A 24415-nucleotide genomic window follows, 5' to 3' on the forward strand; every position below is an offset into this window, starting at 1 on the left:
AGGTGTTTTTTGAAAATTGCCAGAGATGGGGAGGATCGTATCTCAGCAGGGAGCGCATTCCACAATCTCGGGGCAGCGACCGAGAAGGCCCGTCTCTGTGTAGCCACCAAACGAGTTGGCGGTAACTGGAGACAGACCTCCTCAGGTGACCTCAATGGGTGGTGGGGCTTGTAATGAAGAAGATGCTCTCTCAAATACCCACGGCCTAAGCCGTTTAGGGCTTTGTAAGTTATAACTAGCACTTTGTATTTTGTCCGGAAACCTATTGGCAGCCAGTGTAACTCCATCAGTAAAGGAGTAACATGGTCTCTCCGAGATGACCCAGAGACCAACCTGGCTGCCATGTTCTGAACCAACTGAAGTTTCCGGACTACGTACAAAGGCAGCCCCATGTAGAGAGCATAACAAAAGTCAACCCCTCTTCAGGGGTTTATTACACTCACCCACGTATATACATGTAGTTTGACTGATTTAATTGACTCTGAGTTCTTAAATCCTGGAGAAGTGTTCAATTACATTGTTAACCTAGTTAGCAACTTAAATTAAACAGAGTTGTTACTAAAGGAGAAACCTAGCAGTGAATAATCTTGCCATCGGGTCTGAAAGAGAGTCTCCACTCAAAAGAGAGGAATAAGGGAAAAGCTAGGATGGACATTGGTTACTTGAAGGCTAAACAAAATGATTAAACAATTTTACTGTGCCCAAAAGTATATTATTTTGCCCCATGGCTTGTGCTGAATATCTTTAACTCAGTTTAAAATGTCAGCATTTCTTGAGCCTATTAATTAGTTTAAAATTCTGCTTTTTTCCTGCTGCTTTTTTTTTAAATTAAGAAAAAGCTTCCAAGCCTGCCAAGGACTAAATTTCTCTCTCTCTTTCATCCTGATGTGTATGATTAATAGATCTGGGTCCATGGGGAGGAGATCAGCTGCTTAGGCTATGCAGCTACATATTTAAAATGCAGGGCCTGAATTTAGTCAATGGAAGGATATCTGATTATGGTAGCTGGCTGCCCTCATTTTCCAGCTAAATGAAGTACCATATTCAGTGAGAGTCCAGCCCTTCAAAATCCATATGCAAGTATAGGTAGACCTCGTTACCCATGGTCCTGGCACCTGCAGTTTCATGTATCCACGAATGGGTCATAGAGACCCAGTTTCTTTATCCACGGCGCTAAAATTCACCTATTTGTGATTGCTGAGTGTGATCAGAAATGACCTGGAAATGACTTTTGGTGTCATTTCCAGTTGCCATTTTACAACATGGAGCCATTTGAGGCTCTTTCTGTTAAAAAAACCCCCAAAAAAACACAACCCACTTTTTGGGCGAATATTCACCAAAGAAATTTGGGGGTTTCCAGGAACATTTCTGGAGCCCTGGAGAGTAAGATACTGTTCATTTCTACTCTTGTTTCACCCTTCCTTCCCACCTTTGGGGCTTTTTTGTGTGTTTAGAAACCTAACCCCTAGATTTCCATAGGGGTAAGGTTCCTTTATTCACAGTTTCCATACTCGTGGTTCCCCCCCCCCAAATTCAATTTTTATTAATTTTTAACAATAATAACCATTAACAATCATAATAAACACAAATGGACTTGCCGCGCACCTCCCTTCGTGAAATAACAACTATAAAGTTTACCCTTATTATAATGTTAATAACAAACACAAATTTAAACCTTTAAAATAAAAAAAGAACCATTAATCTACCCGACCTGCATTTCAAATTTCAAATCCTGCTGTAAGATCAATAGTAGGAAAATAATTTTTTAAATACAACAAAAAAGGTCTCCAATCTTCCTTGAAACGTTCTAAGCTTTGATCTCTTATCAATGTTGTAAGTTTTGCCATCTCTACATATTCCAAAGTTTTTATCAGCCAGTCTTCTTTTGAAGGCAATTCATTACTCTTCCATTTCTGTGCATATATTATTCTGGCCACCGTAGATGCATACATGAAAAAAATTAAGTTATTTGTAGAAATCACTCCTTGTGTTATTCCTAGCAGGAAGGATTCTGGCTTCTTAGGAAATGTCACTTTGAACATTTTCTTTAATTCATTATATATCATCTCCCAATAGGCCTTAGCCTTCCCACAGGTCCACCACATATGAAAGAAAGTACCTTCAGTATGCCCACACTTCCAACATTTGTTTGAAACATTTTTATACATTAATGCCAGTTTTTTCGGTGTCAGATACCATCTATACATCATTTTATAATAGTTTTCCTTCAAAGCATAGCAAGCAGTGAATTTTAAATCACTCTTCCATAACTTTTCCCAAGCTGCCATTTCTATATTATGTCCAACATCTCATACTTGTGGTTATAGGCGAGAATGGAACCCCCATAAATAATGCCACCTGTACAGCCTTCTTAGTCCAAACTGTGACATATTGAAAGAAATACAATGGTTGATACACATTTTCCAGCCCTAAGACTATTATTATTCACCTGATCAGTTTATGCCATGGGAATGCATATGGATGGGAAGAACACTTGGTGGATATTCAGCAGAATTTGTGAATTTATTCTTCATATTAGATCAGACTCTACAAAACAAAAGATGTAAATTGATTTTACATTAGACCATTTACATCTGCTAATTGATTTTACATTTGATTGCATGTTTTATTTTCAGTAGTCCATATGACGTGCAAGGCAACACTGACATTCATGATCAGCCACCACTACTGCAGATGTGGAGGCCAGTGCCTGCACTTGTGTCATGCTACTTACACTGGAAACAACATAAGTTCCACTGTGCAAGCGCAAGCGCACTGTTTTAAATAGCTGTGCAACCGTGCTCTTGCGCAGCACTGCCTGGGCTGGCTTCATTTGTGTGCAACAGCTGATCGGGAAAGCCGGTGTTGCCTTGAGCATCACATGGGCCATTGTGCTTATTTTTCCCACGATCAATCCAAAAATTCAACTACAAAAGGCTTGATGACAATGTCTTTATTCCCCCCTCCCCTATATATTTTTATTTCAGAGCCTATCCCATCTCGGAATATCCTTGCAAAACTAAACAAGCAGCTGCAGTAATGCACATGATCATGAATAACCTTGATCCTGCAGTGGCTCAGGTAATGAAAATTCAACGAAAGTCTAGTCTTGGAAAGATATCTGATAGTAATGTCAGTGCATTCACATGAAAGCATTTCAGTTCCTCTTGGAACTGTCCTGAAATAGAGAGAGTAATTAACTATTTCTTCACTAATTTTAATCAGGGCAGAGTAGACATAATATCATTACTATGAAAGTAAAGCACGTGAGCCTTAGAATACCTGAGCCAGCAGGCTGCCAGTTGCTGCTGATAAAGAGAATATGGCACCAGAGCTCTGTGACTTCCAAACGTCCTTGGACCAAGACAAAAGTCCATCAGTTGCTTAAGAACAGCTCCTTTATTATCCATTTTTAACACTGATTTTGACTTTTTAATGCGTGTAGCCATACCTGTGTTCACATTTGCCCTTTACCACTGTTTACAGCTGGAACAACCATAATTTAATTTAATTTAATTTAATTTAATTTAATTTAATTTAATTTAATTTATTGGACTTATTTCTATACCACCCAAAACGTATGACTCTGGGTGGTTTACAATAAAACAGTACGAATTAAAACAAAATTAAAATGTTAGAAATATTGAAATAATGTAAAATGTAACACAAAACTGTATGTCTAATTAAAATCCTGGGTGAACAAATGTGTCTTAACTGCCTTTTAAAATGTTATCAGAGATGGGGAGGCTCTTATTTCCGCATGGAGCACATTCCATAGCCTTGAAGCAGCAACGGAGAAGGCCCGACCCTGAGTCACCACCAGACTATCTGGTGGCAACTGCAGACGAACCTCTCCAGATGATCTCAATGGGCAGTGGGGCTCATAGTGAAGAAGACATTCTCTTAAATAACCAGGGCCTAAGCTGTTTAGGGCTTTATAGGTTATTACCAGCACCTTGTATTTTGCATTGAAACATATCGGTTGCCAGAGTAGCTCTTTTAGTGTAGGAGTAATATTGTCTCTCTGAGATGACCCAGAGACCAACCTGGCTGCCGCATTCTCTACAAACTGCAATTTCCTGACTATGTACAAAGGCAGCCCCACACAGAGCGCATTGCAGTAGTCACAGAGGCACAGAGCCTTGTTGCAAGGGGGTACAAGAGCCCAGTCCAATGTTTTATCAAAGCATGAACAAGCAAGTCAGGAGAAAAGTGGAACGGAGAGATCTCAAAGTAAACTATACAGAGGGATGCCACAAATATGAGGCAACTGACACTGACATGAATGGAAGACATTGAATCAGAATTCAGGATTTGACCCCATGGAATTATTGTGTCACCTTAGAATGCAACCACAAATCTATCTATCTATCTATCTATCTATCTATCTATCTATCTATCTATCTATCTATCTATCTATCTATCTATCTCCTGCCACTGAGGCAAGTATGATATTATGTAGGAAAACTCTACACCAGTATTTTCTCCTACTGACATGCAAACTGCACTAACTATACTGGTGTTGCCATTTATTGTCCCTATCTGCAGTTCAGATAGTGGAGACCGGGGAGATGTGTAAGGTTTGAGGACCTGACATACTTTAGCCAATTAATGCATTTTGATGTTCCTTAGATGCCCTTGAAGAGGAATCCCAAAAAAATTTAGTTACTAGTCATGATGATGGATAATGTTATCTCCAGATTCAGAGGCCGTTACTACCAGTTGCGGAGGAACAACAGCAGGAAAGGGGCTATGCCTTCATCTTCTGCTATGGGATTTTCTAGAGGCAGCTGGTTGCTCACTGTGGGAAATAGGATACTGAACTAGAAGGGCCTTGGCCTGATCCACCAGCAAGGCTCTTATGTTCTTAGACCGATACAACAGAAAAACCAAAAGTGCATTTTTATGATCTGGCTAAGTTATGGAGGTGCATTATAGAAGTTAATAACACAAGCGAAGGGCTGGCACTCTGTCCACTGGACACATCTCAGCTTTGATATGTTTTGTGGTTTGAATCGGCTGGTTTTATTCAAAGTACAATAGAACAGCCTTTCTAACTAGCCTGGCCTACAACTGTAACTGCTTCTGTGAGGTCACATGAACTATGAGAGTTACAACTTTTCTATGAAGTTCAGCCATGAACTCACTGTCCAGCCTTAGTCTCCCACCTGTAAAATGGAGATTCTAATCTAGGATCCAAGACTGATGCAAGGATTTTGAAATAGTGCAAGTATAACATTTTGAATACTTAAGAGAGAGCACAATGCAAATTGATTGATTGATTGATTAAGTGCCATCAAGTCGGTGTTGACTCTTAGCAACCACATAGACAGATTCTCTCCAGGATGATCTGTCTTCAACTTGGCCTTTAAGGTCTCTCAGTGGTGCATTCATTGCTGTCGTGATCAAGTCCATCCACCCTGTTGCTGGTCATCCTCTTATCTTTCCTTCCACTTTCCCCAGCATTACAGACTTCACAAAGGGAGCTGGGTCTTCGCATAATGTGTCGCATAATAGTTGGAGCCTGGTCATTTGTGCCTTGAGTGAAAATTCTGAATTGATTTGTTCTATGATCTATTGTTTGTTTTCCTAACAATGCAAATACTTACTACTAATATTAATACATTTTAAGTTTTACTGATTTTTTTATAATTCTAAAAGGAAAAAAAGGATCAATTTTATTTCACTGCATAATTATAAGAAACATGCAGAGGATTAAGCAGTTATATTCGAGATTTAGATGCACTTATTGAGAAGACAATAAGGAATATTGAAAACAGTGCAAAGGAACTATTTTGAAACATTGTGTGACAGCTGTATTTTAGATATCATTATAATTTAAAAACCTGCCTTTTGCAGTTTCCCCAGGAGCTTGTAACTTATGGAGGAAATGGACAAGTCTTCAGCAACTGGGCACAGGTAGAGTACTGATACATTTGATGCCACAAATTGTATGGAAAACTTGAGCAGCCTGTATTTCATACATCTTGTCCTTTTTCTGCTTATATTTGTGTTTGCAGAAAACTGGAGTATACATTTCTAAAACAGATAGATATTTCTTTTAGATGTCTATATTGCACTTTTCCTTGCAGTTGCCAACCAAGAGAGCTTACAATATAAAAATACAATAACAAACATAAATCTATACATTGCTTGGTTTTTAAATTGCTTAGAATAAATGTTTACTTTTAAAGTATTTTCCTTGAAAGACTTGAACATTGAACCACTGCAAAAACACTCAGGGTACTGTAGATTAATCTCCAGAGCAGCTAATAGATCTACATGGTGATTCTTCATGGCAGCTTCCCAGTAATATAAGTAGAATTCACTCAACAAATATGTGATAACAGGATTGCACCCTAATGGTTCTGTTTTGCATAATATGTTTTGCAAGGGTTCTGTATCGTACCTCCATTATATCCATTATTCGTAGACTATTTCTCTGTACATGTACACTAAACTAAACTGAACTGAACTGAACTGAACTAACATACAGACTGAATTGCTCAATGGAAGTCCTATTAAGAACATAAGAACAGCCCTACTGGATCAGGCCCAAGGCCCATCCAGTCCGGCATCCTGTTTCGCACAGTGGCCCACCAGATGCCACTGGAAGCCACAGGTAGGAGTTGAGGGCATGCCTTCTCTCTTGCTGTTACTCCCCTGCAACTGGTATTCAGAGGCATCCTGCCTTTGAGGCTGGAGGTGGCCCACAGTCCTCCAACTAGTAGCCATTGATAGACCTCTCCTCCATGAAGTTATTCAAACCCTTCTTAAAGCCATCCAGGTTGTTGGCTGTCACCACATCTTGTGGCAGAGAATTCTACAAGTAGATTATGCATTGTGTGAAAAATTACTTCCGTTTGTTGGTCCTATATTTCCTAGCAATCAATTTCATGGGATGACCCCTGGTTCTAGTGTTATGTGAGAGGGAGAAGAATTTCTCTCTATCCACTTTCTCCACACCATGCATGATTTTTAGACCTCTATCATCTCTCCCCTCAGTCATCTTTTTTCTAAACTAAAAAGCCCTAGGTGTTGTAGTCTTGCTTCATAAGAAAGGTGCTCTAGGCCCCTGATCATCTTGGTTGCCCTCTTCTGCACCTTTTCCAGTTCTACAATGTCCTTTTTTAGATGTGGTGACTAGGGGTGTGCACGGAACCGCCAACTGCGGTCCGACACTGGCGTGGGGGGGTCCCTTTAAGAGCGGCGGGAGGGTTTACTTATCCCTCCCGCCGCTTTCCCGCTCTGGCGCCCGTAATCCGTAGAGTAATTGGGGCGGCAGGACATCTCCCTGCCGCCCCTTCCCCGACGTTGCTTGAAATCCCAGGAGTCCTTTGCACGTGCACGTCACAGAGACGAGCGCGCACACGTCTCTGTGATGTGCGCGCGCGCAAAGGACTCCTGGGATTTCAAGCAATGTCAGGGAAGGGGCGGCAGGGAGGTGTCCTGCCGCCCCAATTACTCTATGGATTAAGGGCGCCAGAGCGGGAAAGCGGCGGGAGGGGTAAGTAAACCCTCCCGCTGCTCTTAAAGGGACCCCCCCCCAAACCGGACCGACCAGGTCCGGAGGCTATTTTAATGGCCTCCGGACCGGTCCAGGCCCATCCCTAGTGGTGACCAGAATTGTACACAGTACTCCAAGTGTGGTTGCACCATAGTTTTGTATAAGGGCATTATATTAGCTGTTTTATTTTCAATCCCCTTCCTAATGATCCCTAGCATAGAATTGGCCTTTTTCATAGCTGCCGCACATTGAGTCGACACTTTCAATGAGCTGTCCACCACGACCCCAAGATCCCTCTCCTGGTCAGTCACCGACAGTTCAGATCCCATTGAAATTAAGTAGTCCTTTAGAGTAAATCCTGAACTGTATCATCGAGTAACTTAGGCTGCATTTACATGTAATGTGGAACTGTGGGTCCAATGGACCCATGGGTTCCATGCCCCCTTCCCCCATAGGGATGTGCAAACAGGTTTGACGTCTAATGTGTTGAACCCGTTCAGTTCAATGGTTCGTGGTCTAACTGAACCACCCCCTGTTCGGTCTGATCCTGGACTGAACCCCCTGGCCCATTCGGGGGCTTAGCAAGTTATTTTAATTAAAATATATGTAATTTTTTTAAAAAAACTTATCCCTCCAGGGGTGTTCTCTGAGGTGGCAAGGGGTCCATGGAGGTTCCCCCTCCCCCCCCGCCAGCCTCCCTTTTGACCAAAACCAGCCAATTTGTTCATTCTTTGGCCCTTCGAGCCTTTCCCCCTGGTGAGGCTGCCGTCCCTGTGCAATGGGCCTCTGTGTGGCCTGGGTCATGCCAGACCATGTAGAGGCCCTTTGCACAGGTACAATGGCCTCCAAAATGGCCGCTATACTAGGGGGAAAGGCCTGAATGGGCTAAAGAATGGCTAAACCAGCCAGTTTTGGACAGAAGGGGAGTTGGCAGGGGAAGGAGGAACCTCCACAGACTGCCACTGGCCCAGAGAACACCCAAGGAGGGGTAAGTTAATTTTCTTTTTAATTTAAAAAAATTGCAACAACCCCCCCCCCCGACCAGACTGGGGGCGGGGTTTCAAGGGGGTGCCAGACCTAACTGGCCTAGTTCAGTCCGGGTCTGTTCCAGACTCAAACCAAACCAGACCAGCTGGTTCCTTCCTTCTTGACAGAAGGATAGCTCACACAATCAATCAGGGAGGAAGAGGGAAGAGTTTCCTTCCTCAAATCCAGTTTGGCCAAATTCAGCCTCCAGTGCTTCATTCAGACAAAAAGGAGGCGCCCTGAACCCTCAGCTTGGAGTGCTGAAACTCACTTCAAACCAAGGGTTCAGACTGGAGTCTCTTCAGTGCAGCCTCAGTCCATGCTGCCAATGGGACTGGAGCTGCTGGGTTAGGATGCAACAGTAAGGAAACCGTGAGTCCATCCAATTCCAGTTCCCCATTACGTGTGAAAGTGGCCTTAGAGTCTGCATGTCAGCCACTGACTACGAATCCAGAAACTGACATGACTCAATGCATGCAGTCAGTGGTAATTTTTAAAAACTCAGTACACCAGCCCTTGCAGTGCTTGTTGAAAGAGTTTCAAAAGTAAGGGAATGGGGAGGGGGATTATCAACAGCAGGAGTCCTTCTTGCAAGCAGATCTGCTCATGAATCAGCATCCCACCCTGCCAATGTATTTGGTAGGCTTGGATGCTTACCTAAAAATATTCTTGCATTGTTCTTTTTGGATACATCTGTAAAGAGTACATACAAATGTTCTGGGAGGAGGAGAGGCAATGAGGACAGGCCACCCTAAAGATGGACAGGCCACATCTGCTCCATACTTGAGAGCTAGGGCCCTGATTAATAGAAGCAATGATATCTCTTATGGTTCCAGCTATGCAGCATGGTCTTGCTTTAAACATTGGGGATGCAAATTCCTGATGTCCTTGATGGTGTGTTTGGAGGCCAAATTCATTTTTGTGATGGTGTGTGGGTAGTGCATCTGAGATGCAATAGATATGGCCAATTTTTAAACTTAAGGCCCCTAGGGAAAGGGCTATAGCTCACTGCTTTGCATTCTCAAGGTTCCAGTTCAGTCACTGACTAAGAATGACCCTTGTCCAAAGCCATGGAATGTTACTAATGCCAGTTAGTGTGTAGATGATAATTTTATTTATTTATTGTTAGAGCTAGATGGACCGATGATCTGATTCAATATAAGGCACCTTCATATGCAAACTTGATTCTAGAATTTAACATCAGTCAGGGCTCGGCCTCAGAAGATTGCTGGGGTTCATTTAAAACAAAAATAACAAAATGTGAGTGTGCCTTTGAGAAGGTGCCAAGTTCACTTTGCTCATCATTAAAAAAGCACAACCATCCCACATCCATTCTGGAATTATAAGGCAAATTCCCAGATTTCTAGGCAGATTTACTTTTTCAACTTCTTTTTTAAATCAGCCACTGTCCTCCCTAAATATATGTGAAGAACATGGTTTTTAACCTAATGTCTTGCATTCTTCAGGGCATGTATTGAGCTAGAAGGTGAAATTCAGACATCACAGCATTTGGAAACATGCTATCCATTCTTTTGCTCCAGTAGTCTTGTCCAACTTAGATATAACTATGATATCCAACAGGAGTTTCACAGCAGAGCAAACAATACTCCTTTGTCACTGGTTACATAAGAATAGCAATTGGATGGGTGATTTTATTTGGTTGTGATAAAAGACAAATTGTTCTCAGTGCTTTGTGTTCTGAAAAAGAGTCTGGTTGATATCCAAAATAATGCAGAGCTCCTGCTGCTAACTCTGTGTAGCTCCTAGAAAAGAGGGGCAATTTTTGTTGATTGCTCCTTTCCTCTGAAGCCCACTGTGCCTGCTGAAAATCTCTGAGGGCTAGATGAGACATCTTTGTTGGGAGTCACAATTGACTTCTGATGAAGAAGACTGGTAGGAAGGGTAGAGTGGTGAAAATTGCCCTTCCCCAGTAGAAAACTGCTGTGCCAGTGCTTTGTTAGTCTGGATGTCATCTACTGTTTTAAAAGACATTTGGCTTAGCAGCATTATGCCTCAAAATGTCATTCCTGGGTGTGCATAAGCTCCATTCCCCTTTCTTTCTTTCAAGAGGGTTACTGATGTGGAACAGCTTGTTTTGGAAAGCAAATTCCCCTACCACTTTTACAAAAGGTTGGGGCCATCACTTTGAATCAAATGAGCTCAAGAAGTACTTCCTTTACATACATTCATCTTTATTACACAATAATAAGCCCCAACACTTATGTCTCTAATAAACACATACTATTTTATGACATTTGTTAATAGTGCAATTCATCTATACTAACAATTTTTTTAAAATTCAAGGAATGTTTTGCCACTGACTTCAGTGTGATGCAGACCACTTGTCATAAATGGAATTCCAAGCATACATGTGTTAACATTTAGTTGCATGATGAACTAAATTGTGCTCTTGGGAGTTGCTTGGCTCACAAATGCAAACCATATATTTCTCGCTTCTCATAGACACACATTGTTGCACTGGTCTGGAACACAATCATAAAAAGAAGAAACATAGTGCTGACACTGATCCAATAATGGGAATCTTCAGTTACCTTCACATAGACTGGGCAAATTCACATGTGGGTAGAGAGACCAAATTTCTAGACATGCTAAATGACTGTGCCTTAGAACAGTTGGTAGCAGAACCAACCAGAGTGATGGCAACCTTGGACTTAATCGTGAGTGGTGCCCAGGACCTGGTGTGAAATGTCAGAGTTGTGGAACCATTGGGGAACAATGACCACAGTGTGATCCAATTCAGCTTATATGCAAGTGGAGCACTGCCAAGAAAGTCCAACACAGATGTCCAACTTAGACTTCAGAAGAGGAGACTTCTCAAAAATGAGGAGATGGTAAAAAGGAAGCTGAAAGGGAAAGCCAGGAGGGTCAAATCACTCCAGAAAGCATGGAACATATTTAAAACCACAATAATAGAAAGAAGTTCAGACGGATTGTAAACCAAGAAATAGGAAAGGTACCACCAAGTCAGGAGGATGCCAGCATGGCTAACAAGTAGAGTCAGGGAAGCTATAAAAGGGAAGAATTCTTTCAGAAAATGGAAGTGCTGCCCAAATGAAGAGAACAGAAAGGAACATAAACTCTGGCAAAAGAAATGCAAAGAGACACTAAGAATACAAAAAGTGTTTGAGGAACATAGAGCTAGAAATGTCAATGGGAATAACAAAAACTTCTTTAAATATATCAGAAGCAGTAAAACTGCCAGGGAGGCAGCTGAACCATTAGATTATGAGGGCGTGGAAGGGATTAATTATTAAAGAGGTTAAGGAGATTGCAGAAAAGCTGAATGAGTTCTTTGCATCAGTCTTCATGGCAGAGGATACTGACCATATACCCACTCTGGAGCTGAGCTTCTCAGGCTTGTAGGCTGAAGAATTGGGCCAATTTGAGGTGATGAGAGAGGATATTCTAAACTGACTTGAGAAACTAAAAATTGACAAATCCCTAGGGCCAGATGGCATCCACCCAAGAGCTCTGAAGGAATTCAGATGTGAATTGCTGATCTTCTAGCAGAAATATGTAACATCTCCCTATAATCAGGCTTTGTACCAGAGGACTGGAAAGTAGCTAATAGAACTCTGATTTTCAAAAAGGGAACCAGGGGGGGATTCGAGAAACTACAGGTCAGTTAGCTTAACTTCTGTGCCCTGTAAATTGATGGAAAGCATACTTAGGGACAAAATTGTTAAACATATAGAAGAATAGGCCTTGCTGAAGGAGAACCAGCATGGCTTCTGCAAGGGCAGGTTTTGCCTCACTAACCTTTAAGTCTGAGGCTCTCTCAGCTTTAAGCTACAGGTAAAAGGAACACTCAGTAACTACAAGAATACTTCAGAAAGCACCCTCAGATGATATTGGGGCAGCACACTTTAAAAATCGTGGCTACCCAGTTGCATAGAACATAAATGCAAGAAAATACAAAAAGCTCCTTGCAGAGTTTACAGAGACTTTTACAGTGCCCTAGTTGGAAAAGGGCATGGGCTCAGTTTGCTTTGATTTGTTCCATTACAAATAAAACCACCATAAACCAGTTGTAAGGATTCGCATAGCACAAAAGGAAAGAAAATAGTCTAATGCAGGTCTTTCTGAAGCCAAAAAGCCCTTGGCTTCCTTTCCCCTTGAACTCACTCCAAACTCCAGGAGATAATTCAAGTTTCCTGCAATCCTGTCTCTCAAGGATCTGTAGATGTCCTTCCATGAGAGAAGTCTCCAGGCTGGCTGTTGGTCATGAGGCAGCCAGACTTCATGGCTGGTGTTCTCTAAACCGGCTCTCCATCCTCTCTCATTCTCCCTCCTGGCTCCTTCTAAGAACAAAGGTCACCTTCACTCCCTGCTGCCAGGCCCTTTCGATCCCGGCCTCCGTGTGCTGAGTGGCTGATCCCCAGAGGTCACTGCCTCTCAGTCAGGACAAGGTTCACTTCCGGTTCACTCTTCACGGGAAAGGAAAGGCTGTTACTGCCTGATCATTACAAAAGGCTTTGTCTGTCATCCCTTAGCTAAATTGGTTTGGCTACATAGTGTCATGACACTGGCTTCGTGCTAGTATCTGTTCACTTAGGAATAATCGAAGCTCAATGGTAGAGCACATTATTTATATACACAAGGTCCCAGGAAATGAATGTGGAATCTCTAGATAGGACTTGAAAGTTCCTTGCTTGAGACCCTGGAGTATAGCTACCAGTCCATATAGACAACATCATCCTAGATGTACCAGTGGTTGCGTTCAGTCTAAGGCAACTCACTGAGTGTATGTATGATCCCTGATTGGCTGGGATTATGCACTGAAGAAGCCCTTTCGTGTGTGTGTGTGTGTGTGTGTGTGTGTGTGTGAGAGAGAGAGAGAGAGAGAGAGAGAGAGAGAGAGAGAGTGTGTAAAAGCAGATTAGGGAAGCAATTGCTACATAATAGCATGGAAAAATATTTTATTTGTGTTTGAATATTTTGTACCCCATGAAAGCTCAGATTATCAAACCTCATAAAAATTCTGGGCAGTACTACTTCTTCTCAAGTGACCTGTCTCCCACTGATTATATAATGGTGGAACTTTTATTAGATACCTTGATTATGACTCTGATGATTGTGATGATTATTCTTTAGCATTAAAACATAGAAGGCAAGATTGCCAGACAGAGTCAGAACTAATGAACCGCTTCAAATTAAGATTAGAACTACTCAGAATGTTGCATCAAAACACTTACAATCCATTCTTGATTTATTCTTCTCCACTGGAATGAGGGGGAAAATTCTTTTTCTTTTTGCTGTACATTTTGGCTTCAAATCCAGGTTTCTGCTAATTTAGACTTTAGATTTATATACACTCCCAGTTAAGATGCATCCTTTTCAAATACTTCCTTTAAAAACAAGATTTTTGTTCACCCACTCCCCACACTTTGTAGAAATTCATCAGTGTCCCAATACTACAATTGATCTTAGCCAAAAGGGTAAGATCAAGATGATAAGATTTCATATAAGGTTGCCAAGTTCTGCATGATAGCCAGTAGAATCCATCAGGAGATGATATCTATTCGATTGCCTAAGAATTATGTTTAATATGATAGCACCATTATTTATAGTGTATAATTGTTTGGTTAAACTTCTTTTCTCCTTTCATTAGTATCATATTTGATTGATTGCGTTAATTACCTTATTTTATGTTTATCTTATGCATGCATTTGTTGAGTATTCTTATTTCTACTCAGTAACTGTAATAAAGATGCTGTTATGTTCAATGTCCCAATATAGGACATCTGGCATCTTGTATAGTTCCTCCCCTTAGAAACCTGCAAAAAGCTGATCGATATAAAAAGGAAACTGAGTCTATTACTTTTCCTGGCTCTTTCAGTTCTGGCTGGTGATGCACTATTTGTCTGAGATGACAGAAGATCAGACATTAGTCATGTACAGTGGACATCCTTTGGGACTTTTCCCTAGCCATCGCAATGCTCCTCGAGTAGTCATCACCAATGGCATGGTAGAGAAACTATTCTCAACTTATCTCCTCTTCACCTTCTCTGCTCATCTCCATAATACCTTCTAGTGCACCCTGTGTTTTATGTCACTGATCTCAGATGGATCAATTACAGTCCTCCAGCACTCCCTGCTTGGTGCTTTAACACCAAACATCCAAGAAGAAAGTAAAGGGGATACCCCTAACCTAAATTTCTCTAAAGGTGCGGAGCAGGGACACTTTAGTGAAAGTGAGAGAAAGCGGCCTCTGTATCTTTACTGGAGGCCACAGAATAGGCAGGCGGAGAGTTCATGATGAACCATTGGAGGCGGCGGTGGGTGGCGGCGGGGACTCCTCCAAGCCCCACCCCCCGCAGCCTCCCAGATGACAGCCTGGGCTGCCTGTGGCCAGGCTTGTGCATGCATAGAGGCCATTTGCATCACCATGTGATTTGTGTGGTGACATAAATGGCCTCTGTGCATGTGTGGAGGTCACAAAAATGGTCTCTGGGGATGCACAGAGGCCTGAACCACGCCACAGCCAGCCCGGGCAGACATTTGGGAGGCCAGCCGAGGGCTTGCAGGAGCCTGTGCTGCCACCCTCCAATGTTTCGCTGCCTTCTTCCATCTGCATATGCCGCCTATCCCATGGCCTCTGCTAAAGGTGCGGAGGCTGCTTTCTGCTACAACCCCCACCCCCATGCTTTTAAGGAAGTTTAGGTTAGGGAATCCTCAAGGATTCCCCTTTACAAGTTTACCTGAGCCAGTCCACGAGCTGGTTCTATGAAGTCTGGTTCGAATTTGGACTGGCTGAACTGGGCCAGCTCAATGTCAAGCCCAGCTTGAAGCGAGCCGTCTCATACATCCCTACTACCTAGTCTTGCAGCCTGTTCACACAATGATGAACTAAGGATCCTCTGGTGCTGTTGCCTCTCAGCATTGAAACTGACTGAGCAGCTTAGTCAACACATAATTGTGCCTCTGTTTCATTGTGTATCCATTCTTGGGCTAATGACATCCATATTTTCTTCCTGTCATTCTGTGCCTTGCCTGGGAAAAGAAAAGAGAGAAAGAAATTATCAGAATTGTCTAGGCACTCCCCAGTATTCGGAAAGCTTCACATATACCACAGGGCCATAATTTATTAGCTGTAATTGAATCTAGAACCAGATCTCACTTGACCTTCCTCTGGATTCTCTCACACTGCCAGAATTAGGAAGGTTGACTAGATTTAGTTTAGGGAAGGGGAAATCTATTCCAAAATGTTGCAATTCAGAGATAATTCCTCCCTCCCTCCCTCCCTCTTCTGCCACTTCTATTTTCCTTTTTCCTTGTGTAGGTAATTCCTAACTATTCCACCAGAGAAGACTATGAGAAGCAGTTTGCAATGGGTGTTACAATGTAAGTTATGTTTGTTGGATTATTAGAAAACTAAATACCTGCAACCAGAATGCTCAGCCTCTGTCATCAGAAAAACCCATTGTTTATGTTAAAGAATTTACAAGACCTATTTTTCTTTGGAGTCTGGAATTTTTTGGCAGGGCCTGTGATGATGGAGAGACAAAGTGTGAGGCATGGAAGGGCACTATATGTATATAGAGATGCAGCCTAAGAGCTCATGTGGGGAGAAGGAGAGATGTGCAGAAGTGTGCCAGAGGGTACAATTCAATGGGGAATTTTGCTTCACTAGACTAGCAATGTAGTGGCATAATTTTCTCCTACATAATGTTGTTGTCCAGAGCTGAGTGAGAAAACGATTGCATTCACTGCTATTGACAGGTATGGGCAGATGACAGCAGGGAGCTACTGCTACATTGGACCCCAAGGAATAGTCCATGGAACTGTGGTAAGAGTCTACCAACCAGCAGAATGTATTGTATGTGAAAAGAGTATCAATCTACTTAGATCTATTTGATGTCTCTTGGTTCTAAAACTCATAGATATGACCCACTGCTTTTAGTCCTGTCCTATAGGAATTTCATTCCTGACCAGTTTCCATCTGCCTGAGGTAAAAACCAAGGTTTCAAATGATAAAAACATGGGTAGAGATCCTGAGCAGAATGGCATACATCTGTGAGTGCAGACAAGTCTGGCAGATGCTGTAGATGCCATTAATCCAAAATGGTCACTAGACATTCCTCTGGAGAACCTCTCTCATGAACCACATGATCCCTACATAAATGCATGTCAAATTATAGGTTTGGGGCATGTAAAAAACCCTGTAATGGTATTATCCCAGATCTGTGCAAGTGAACCTTTTAAATCGATTTAGCAAAGTATCAAAATAAAGGTGAAACTGTGGTATTTCATTTCAGCCTAATTCACAAGTGGTTGTTTTGTGGCACATTGTATGAAATGAGGAATATGTATGCCTATGAAATTATGTGATAGATATTACCTTTTGCTTTCTAAGCTACAACTTTATCAGCATAAGTGTAGCCCTTGTTAGATTCCTGGAAAGAAATAATTTTTGTGCTTTAAAACTGCCATCATAAAGGAGAGAGGATTCTGAGAATTTTCTCAGGGGAAGGTTTTGAGGGAACTTGAAGATGGAGAGGGATGAAAGAAATTAAGGCAGACTTAAGGCAGCAGGCACCCCTTTCTCTCCTTTCCTGCTAAGTTTAAGAGCTGAGGGTCTCGGAGAGATTTCACTCAGAAGACCTCATTGCAGAGATCGGACTGTTCTCTCCTGGACACGGTGAATTTATGCCATTGCACAGGGGTGGGTCTCTCTCCACTATCTTACTATTTTGCATACACTATTTCTCCTATATATTATAGGAAATGCCTTTTCTCTGGTACGCTAGTTCCTTCTAAGTTCTTTTAAGTACGAGTGCTTCTTATTGTTTTAAAAGCCTTAACTCCTAAGACGCTTAAGTATGGAAACATGGTTGGAACAGTGCATTTGGGGTGCCTCCTCCAGTCTCCTTTCTGAAATGTTTTTTTTAGGCATACCATCACTGTTTAATTGTCAGATTGTTATTATTTCAAAAGCCTTCCTTTTTGTTTTAAATCAAGGAGCTGAATTGTTTTTGAAGTCTCCTTCATTGTGTTTCAAGCTTAAAGTGCTGCCTCATTAAAAAAAACAAACCATGATGCATCAAAGATATTGATGCATGTTGCAAAAAATGTTGATGGTGTTATGACAATTTAAAATGATAAACAGAGATTCGTTATTGTCACTGGGGGAAGTAGACTAAGGAGACCCATACAGAGTAACTGCCCTCTTCTACAATATGCTTTAGCTAACCGTGCTCAATGCTGGCCGTCGCTACTTGAAAGCAGAGAACCTGGCTGGGAAAGTATTTGTCACATCTGGCCTTGGAGGAATGAGTGGAGCTCAAGCAAAGGCTGCAGTCATTGCTGGCTGCGTGGGAATTATTGCTGAGGTAAGTCTATTTGCTGTCTATTTTGTAGACTTTGGCTTAGTGTTCTCCCTTTTTCACTTAGTCTCTTCCCTTTTTTGCTTCGGATTATTTTAATTCCTTTTTATGTCTGTTTGGGATTTGGGGGTGGGTATCAGAGGGATGAAAGGCAATCAGGGTAAGAGGAAAACCTGGGTAGAAAATCCTTGTGTGGAAGCAAGATAGGAGGAAAAGCTACTCATACCCTGGTAGTTTTTGACTGTGTGGATGATCTCAATATATGCTACTCATTTGAACTAATGGCCATCAGCATACTCCCCATGTGGAATGCTGGCTATGTTTAATTCTTTGGATTCTGCTCTTGTTCACCAAGGCCACTATTTGAAAGTGACTTAGACGATCTGAGTGCCATCCAGTGTTTTGATTATCACATGGCGACATCATGCTTACACTAATTTTAAGCTGATATTCAAATGTAAAAGAGCACAGATGATCAGTGATCGGGAAATCTTCTCACCCCCACACCCCGAATAAGTTGTAGCGAATAGCAGATTTAAGCCCAGCCTTTGTCTCAAGCCAAGCCCACATGGGGGAAAGAAAAATGCTGAACCATTCCCAGACCCTTATTCCCTTTTCTAAGGGAAAATTCAAAAAACCCTTCCATGTGCAGCCTACATATGAAGAGAACACTTAGTAGTGATTTGCTGAGCAATTAACATTGAGTCATGTTTGCACCAGAGTAAACCCTTTCCCCCCTGAGTTAAAAATCCACTCAGAGACAGGTAAAATGCAAAAAACAAAAAGAGAAAAACTTTATTCAAACTACTACAGACTGCTTCAGTCTGAGATTCTCTCAGCTCTAAGCTACAGGTAAAAGGAACACAAGAATACTTCAAAAAGCACCCTCAGATGATATTGGGGCAGCACACTTTAAAAATCGTGGCTACCCAGTTGCATAGAACATAAATGCAAGAAAATACAAAAAGCCCCCTTGAGAGTTTACAGAGACTTTTACAGTGCCCTAGTTGGAAAAGGGCATGGGCTCAGTTTGCCTTGATTTGTTACGTTACAAATAAAACCACCATAAACCAGTTGTAAGGATTTGCATAGCATAAAAGGAAAGGAAATAGTCTAACGCCGGCTAGCTATCACACCCTGAGGCTATTCACATGATGGGAGAAAATCAGGATAGTGGAGGCTAGCCTGATTTTCTCCCATCATGATAACCACCAGGCTCGCAGCTGAGCCCGGTGGTTCTTAAGCAGGTCACCCGCTTAAATAACCCTCCCCCAAGCCCAGGTTAGTGGAAGGAGCGCTCCTCTAACCTGGGCTCTATTATTGTGAGTTGCCGCCGTGTGGCTCTGCACTGCAGCAACTCACGAGTAGGCCCCCGACTGGGAGGCTTAAAAGCAGCCTCCCAGCTTGGGGTTGCCTCCAGTATGCCCTGCGTGCTTGCACAGGGCATACTGGAGCTTCCGGGGGCCACGCGGTCCCCGATCCCCCCAACCCCCATCAGCTCCATAATGGAGCTGGCAGTCGTGTGACCGGCTGGTTCGGCTGCCCGGAGCAGACTGCTGGGTCATCTGTGGGGAGAGCGGGCTATGCCCCCGCTCCCCGCAAACCCTGCTTAGGCGGTTCCCACTGATCGTGGAAACCACTTCCCTGTCTAAGTCTTTCTGCAGCCAAAAGGTCCTTGACTTCCTTTCCCCTTGAACTCACCCCAAACTCCAGGAGATAATTCAAGTTTCCTGCAATCCTGTCTTCCAAGGATCTGTAGATTTCCTTCCATGAGAGAAGTCTCCAGGCTGGCTGTTGGCCATGAGGCAGCTAGACTTCATGGCTGGTGCTCTTTAAACCTGCTCTCCATCCTCTCTCATCTTCCCTCCTGGCTCCTTTTGAGAACAGAGACCATTTTTAATGTCTGATGTGTGCTGAATGGCTGATCCCCAGAGGTCACTGCCTCTCAGTGACCAGGATAGAAATGTGTAACTAGATGATGTGGCAGAACAGCCATGATCAGTTGTCTCAAAAGGTGTTTTAAAAGGTAAATGTGGCTGTGGATTGGTAGACCGGGGCTTTGGTGCTGGGGTGGTAACATTTCCCACTGTGCTTTCCCCCCAGTCTGGACCACCCCCTGAGCTATCTATCCTATGAGGCAAAACATAGATAAGCACATTCTACTTACAGTATATGTTTTGCCCTATGGGGCAAATAGCAGCTCAGGGGGCATTTCAAATTGGGTACATGGTGCAGGGGAAATAGTTAACCCTCATCCCTCAGCACATGGCCCCATCCAGATTGCTCCTTTCCCCATTAAGCTACAATTAGAGCCTTCTCCGCTCCTGCTCCGAAGCCTTGGAATGCACTTCCTGCTGAAATAAAAGCCTCCCCATCTCTGACAACTTTTAAAAAGTTTTTAAAAGTGTGTATCTGTTCACCCTGGCTTTTAATTAAATATTGTTTTAATAGATTGTATAATATTCTAACTTCTAACTTATTTATTTATTTATTACATTTATATTCTGCTCTTCCTCCAAGAAGCCCAGAGCAGCATACATAGTGAAGTTTCTCCTCACAACAACCCTGTGAAGTAGGTTAGGCAGAGAGAGAAGTCACTGGCCCAGAGTCACCCAGCAAGTATCATGGCTGAATGGGGATTTGAACTCGGGTCTCCCCAGTCCTAATCCAGCACTCTAACCACTACACCATGCTGGCTCTTTCTTTTAACTAATGTTTTAACTTTTCTATTGTCATTTATTTTGCTTTGCTGTAAACCACCCAGAGACGTAAATTTTGGGCAGTATAAAAATATTTTAAATAAATAAAAATAAATAAATTACCCTTTAAACATCTGTGGGAAATTGCTTATGGATCTTCTGCCATTGCAGCAACGGAAAAAGCCAGGAATGTCTGTCGCGTTTGATTTTTCATTGCTACTATACATTGTTTTGATTATTAATGCCCTTACTTGCTCCTTCACATAACCTCTCTGTATTCTTCTGCTATGCACTCTGAGATCAGTTCTAAATACAGCCTTTCTAATATCAGCCACATTTTATGTTTGATTGGGTTACAAACCGTGAATGCATTCAAACACAGCACATTGGTTTTTGGATGTCAACTTCCTTTTAATGCACAAGCATCATATTTAAGGGCAAAGAATGTGATTTCACTGTTGGTGATATAAGTCCCCATCAAAGTGATAGGAAACTCCAAGCCAATCCTCCCCCCACTCACATTTCTAAAGGTTTCCAACACCTTCAGCTGTCTGGTACAAATTGACACGAACATTTAGGCAACATCCAACACAGAGCATTAAGTGTATTTAACACTTAAAGTGTGTGTTTAAGTGTATTTAACACTATTTTGGACTGTGGCCTTAAACTAGCTGTAAACTATCTACTCTTTCCAACTCTAGGCTCTTACTAGAAAATACTTCCTTCTATTTAAATCAGACAGCTGGTCTGTTGTTGTTGTTGTTGTTGTAAGTTTCAAAATTAATGAAAGAATTTGTTATGGAGAAGGTATTTTTCCAGACATGAATTTTGTTGGGCTGATAGTAATTCAAACTGTATGGTGGCTGACAGACACACCATCTCTTGCTCACTTAATAAAAGGTTTCCCTGAGGAGTTGAAATGTTCTCATGTGGAACAGGCCTTCCTATAATAGCAGCTTTATAGCTGTGCCATTAAATAAGCCAATAAAGGGCTTCAGTGACCCAAGTAATTTTACCACTAATGATGGAGAGAATCTTGTTTCTAAATTTGCTTTGGTTGGAATCTCACTGATTCCAAGTCTCCTGGGCTTTGAACAGGCTGTCCCAAACTAGCTCTCAGATCTACATAATTGCTTACCTATACTTGCAACAAGGGCAAAATATTCTAGAGTTCAGTAGCCAGTGATTTTTTTAAAAAAATTCATTCTCTTAGGTTGACAAAGCTGCTATTGACAAACGCCACCAGCAGGGATGGCTGATGGAAATCACGACGGATCTGGATCACTGCATTAATCGACTCAGGTCTGGCTCAGGAAACATGTCCCTCAATTTCTCCTTAATTTAATTCCAAATACCACCAATGGGCTTTTGGAAAATAATATGGAGAGAAAGGCTGTTGCAGACAACCCTCCCTGTCCTACTGCTATGATATATTTCTAGTCCTTGACCTTACATTTCTCAGCAGTGAGTATATTCTGGGTCAGTGCTCCTCATTGAAGTAAATAACACACTTGGGCTTGGCCCTGACATCTGTTTCCTCTATTTGTTTTTTAAGATGTGTGTAGGGAACTGGGGATAAACTGGCTAGCATTTTAAACTTTTGCCATAGTGAAAGGTCTGACATGTGCAGTTTGCAAAGTTCCTTGAAGCAAATCTTCCAGTTGCATATACAAGAGTCACATCTGGCTTTCTCAGCATGACAAGGACTCACATCTTCAGCCATTTTCCTTTTAGTATTGAAAAGTGGCCAATACTTGAACAATATGTGAATCTTTATGCTTTGGTTTCAAGACTATGGAACAGATCATTAAATATATCCACTACCATTGGGGGAAAAAGAACTATCACACTGAGAATGGTCCATCTCCATGGTTTCCAGGCAGCTTCTGAAACTATTTATCTGATTGCCACCTGCTAAATGGCATTCCAAAGCCAGTGACATTTTGTCAATTATTACATAGTTTAATTTATTAATAAATAATAAATGCTACTTGGTTTTTGAAATGTGAATTTTAAGTTCTCCTAGAGGCTCCTCAGCACTCATCTGCTTGCTTAAGGCTGATCAGGCTCAACATCATGTTGTATGTAGCTGGAGAAGCTATGACATATATGACTGAATGCTCTTCTGTGATGTCAGAGAGAATTAGCCAATGGCATCAGGAGAGGCAGGGCAGGCAGGAATATCAGAGGCTGAGAAGATTAGAAGAGATTAGAGAGGTCAGAGGACAAGGAAAAGCATACAGGATGTCAGGAGAGGTTCAGTCCTCATACATGAAAATATGCTAGTAGTACATATATGCCATTTTTGGAAATTGTCATTTCCATTGCTGGGAAATCTTTATTCTGAACAAACATACTTTGTATCTATTTAAAGCTAAAACTGCCATGATACAGAATTTTAAACATATATTTGCTTGTTTATTTTTACACAGAGAAGCAAGGAAGAAAAAAATGGCTCTTAGTTTGGGATATCATGGGAATGTGGTAGATCTTTGGTAAGTAGCTGATGACCAATCTGTGTTCTTGATAGTGAAAAATTAATAATGACACTTTGGTTGTGGGCATCAATCTATTGTGGCCCAATCTTGTCACATCTCTTGCAACCAGCATCTATCTTGCTTATTCATAACCTTGTGAGCCATGCCCCAATTCACACCTGGCAGTGGTGCAAACAAGACTTGGTCACTAGTCAAACAGTGGCTTACTAAGTTCTTTTGTGGTGGCCATGTAGGATTTGGAATCAAAAGGAAACACAACTACTTCTGTAATTCAAATGGGCTTTATTAAGGCAATTGGTTACACAGACAAGGATGCCAATCAATCAAGACAATCAATCAATTCCTCAAGTGTAGTGTTCCTCATTTCTCAGCTAACGTAGGTGTTGTGTGCATGTTTTCTCATTGATTATTCTGGCTAATACAAAACAGCAAAGCAAGCATGGAGAGAGAAAGGGAGGGAGGGGAGGGGAGGGAAAGGGGGAGAAGGGAAAAACAGACAGAGGGGGATGGCAGATTGCTGGTTAATAGGAGAGGCTGGGACAAAGGCAAGATTTGCTGTTGGAGAGTCATATTGCCAGATCTTGTAGTGGGTATTGGATGTGGGCAGTGCTGGAGTGCAAGACTGGTGTTCGAAGCTCACTATCGTCCCCTCAGGTAGTCAAGGTAGAGCTGTTTATCATGGACAGAAGTCACCCTCACCATGCAGCAGGGGTCTCCAGCAACTTCTTGTCCATTTCAGGAGTGGAACCCTTGCACTGGCTCCACAGCCATGGCATCAGGTTCTCATGTGGACTTGGGTAGCCAACTCAGCACTTGCTCCACTGATGTGTTCAAAAGTGGCTTCCCTTTATATGGCTTTCCCAGGTCTCTAATCTGGATCAGAGGGAGACGCTACCATCTTCCTCATGTCTCCAGGAAATATCAACAACCTCTCATCACAGGATCTCTCTTATACCATATATGGGTCAAGGGTCTGGAGTGCGAGGGTCGTATCTGACACTGTTTACTGGATCAAACAGAACTGTTTCTCTCCCAATGTACTCAAAATATTCCTGTCTCCCCAGAGGTGACAGTTCTGTGGTGAGCTGTATAAGCAGACTTGAGGCACCTTTTTGGTCCCAGGAAATTGTTAGTTTTAAATTGTTAGTTAAGACAAGATGCACAGAAATCAGCATTCACTTTCATGTGTATACCCCTGAAGTATGTAGGTACCATTATCTCTGTGTTACTTCCTAAGGCCTTCTAAATATGATTATTCTAAGCATACACAGTTTCAAAACGGATATCATGATTACACTTGGCATAACAGAAATGCATAAACATAGTCAGAGTAGGGAT

General features: G+C 42.1%; 1 protein-coding gene across 5 annotated transcripts in view; it reads left to right on the forward strand.

Annotated features, from left to right (window-relative positions):
• The window catches only part of UROC1 (urocanate hydratase 1), a 170934-nt gene that overhangs the window by 26642 nt on the left and 119877 nt on the right, over positions 1 to 24415 (forward strand). For 4 of the 5 annotated variants that reach the window (XR_008316089.1, XR_008316088.1, XM_053295784.1 and 1 more), the window contains exons 3-10: positions 2988 to 3081; positions 5860 to 5919; positions 14394 to 14522; positions 15837 to 15898; positions 16277 to 16343; positions 17743 to 17886; positions 21793 to 21881; positions 23012 to 23074. Coding sequence is in view for 3 of the 5 variants with exons in the window: in XM_053295784.1 (XP_053151759.1) it covers positions 2988 to 3081; positions 5860 to 5919; positions 14394 to 14522; positions 15837 to 15898; positions 16277 to 16343; positions 17743 to 17886; positions 21793 to 21881; positions 23012 to 23074 (708 nt within the window). In the remaining 2 variants the exon portion in view is untranslated. The remainder of the gene's footprint in view (positions 1 to 2987; positions 3082 to 5859; positions 5920 to 14393; positions 14523 to 15836; positions 15899 to 16276; positions 16344 to 17742; positions 17887 to 21792; positions 21882 to 23011; positions 23075 to 24415) is intronic. The other variant, XM_053295785.1, reaches the window with a different exon arrangement.

This window comes from Hemicordylus capensis, chromosome 2 (genome assembly GCF_027244095.1).
Source record: "Hemicordylus capensis ecotype Gifberg chromosome 2, rHemCap1.1.pri, whole genome shotgun sequence".
NCBI lineage: Eukaryota > Metazoa > Chordata > Lepidosauria > Squamata > Cordylidae > Hemicordylus > Hemicordylus capensis.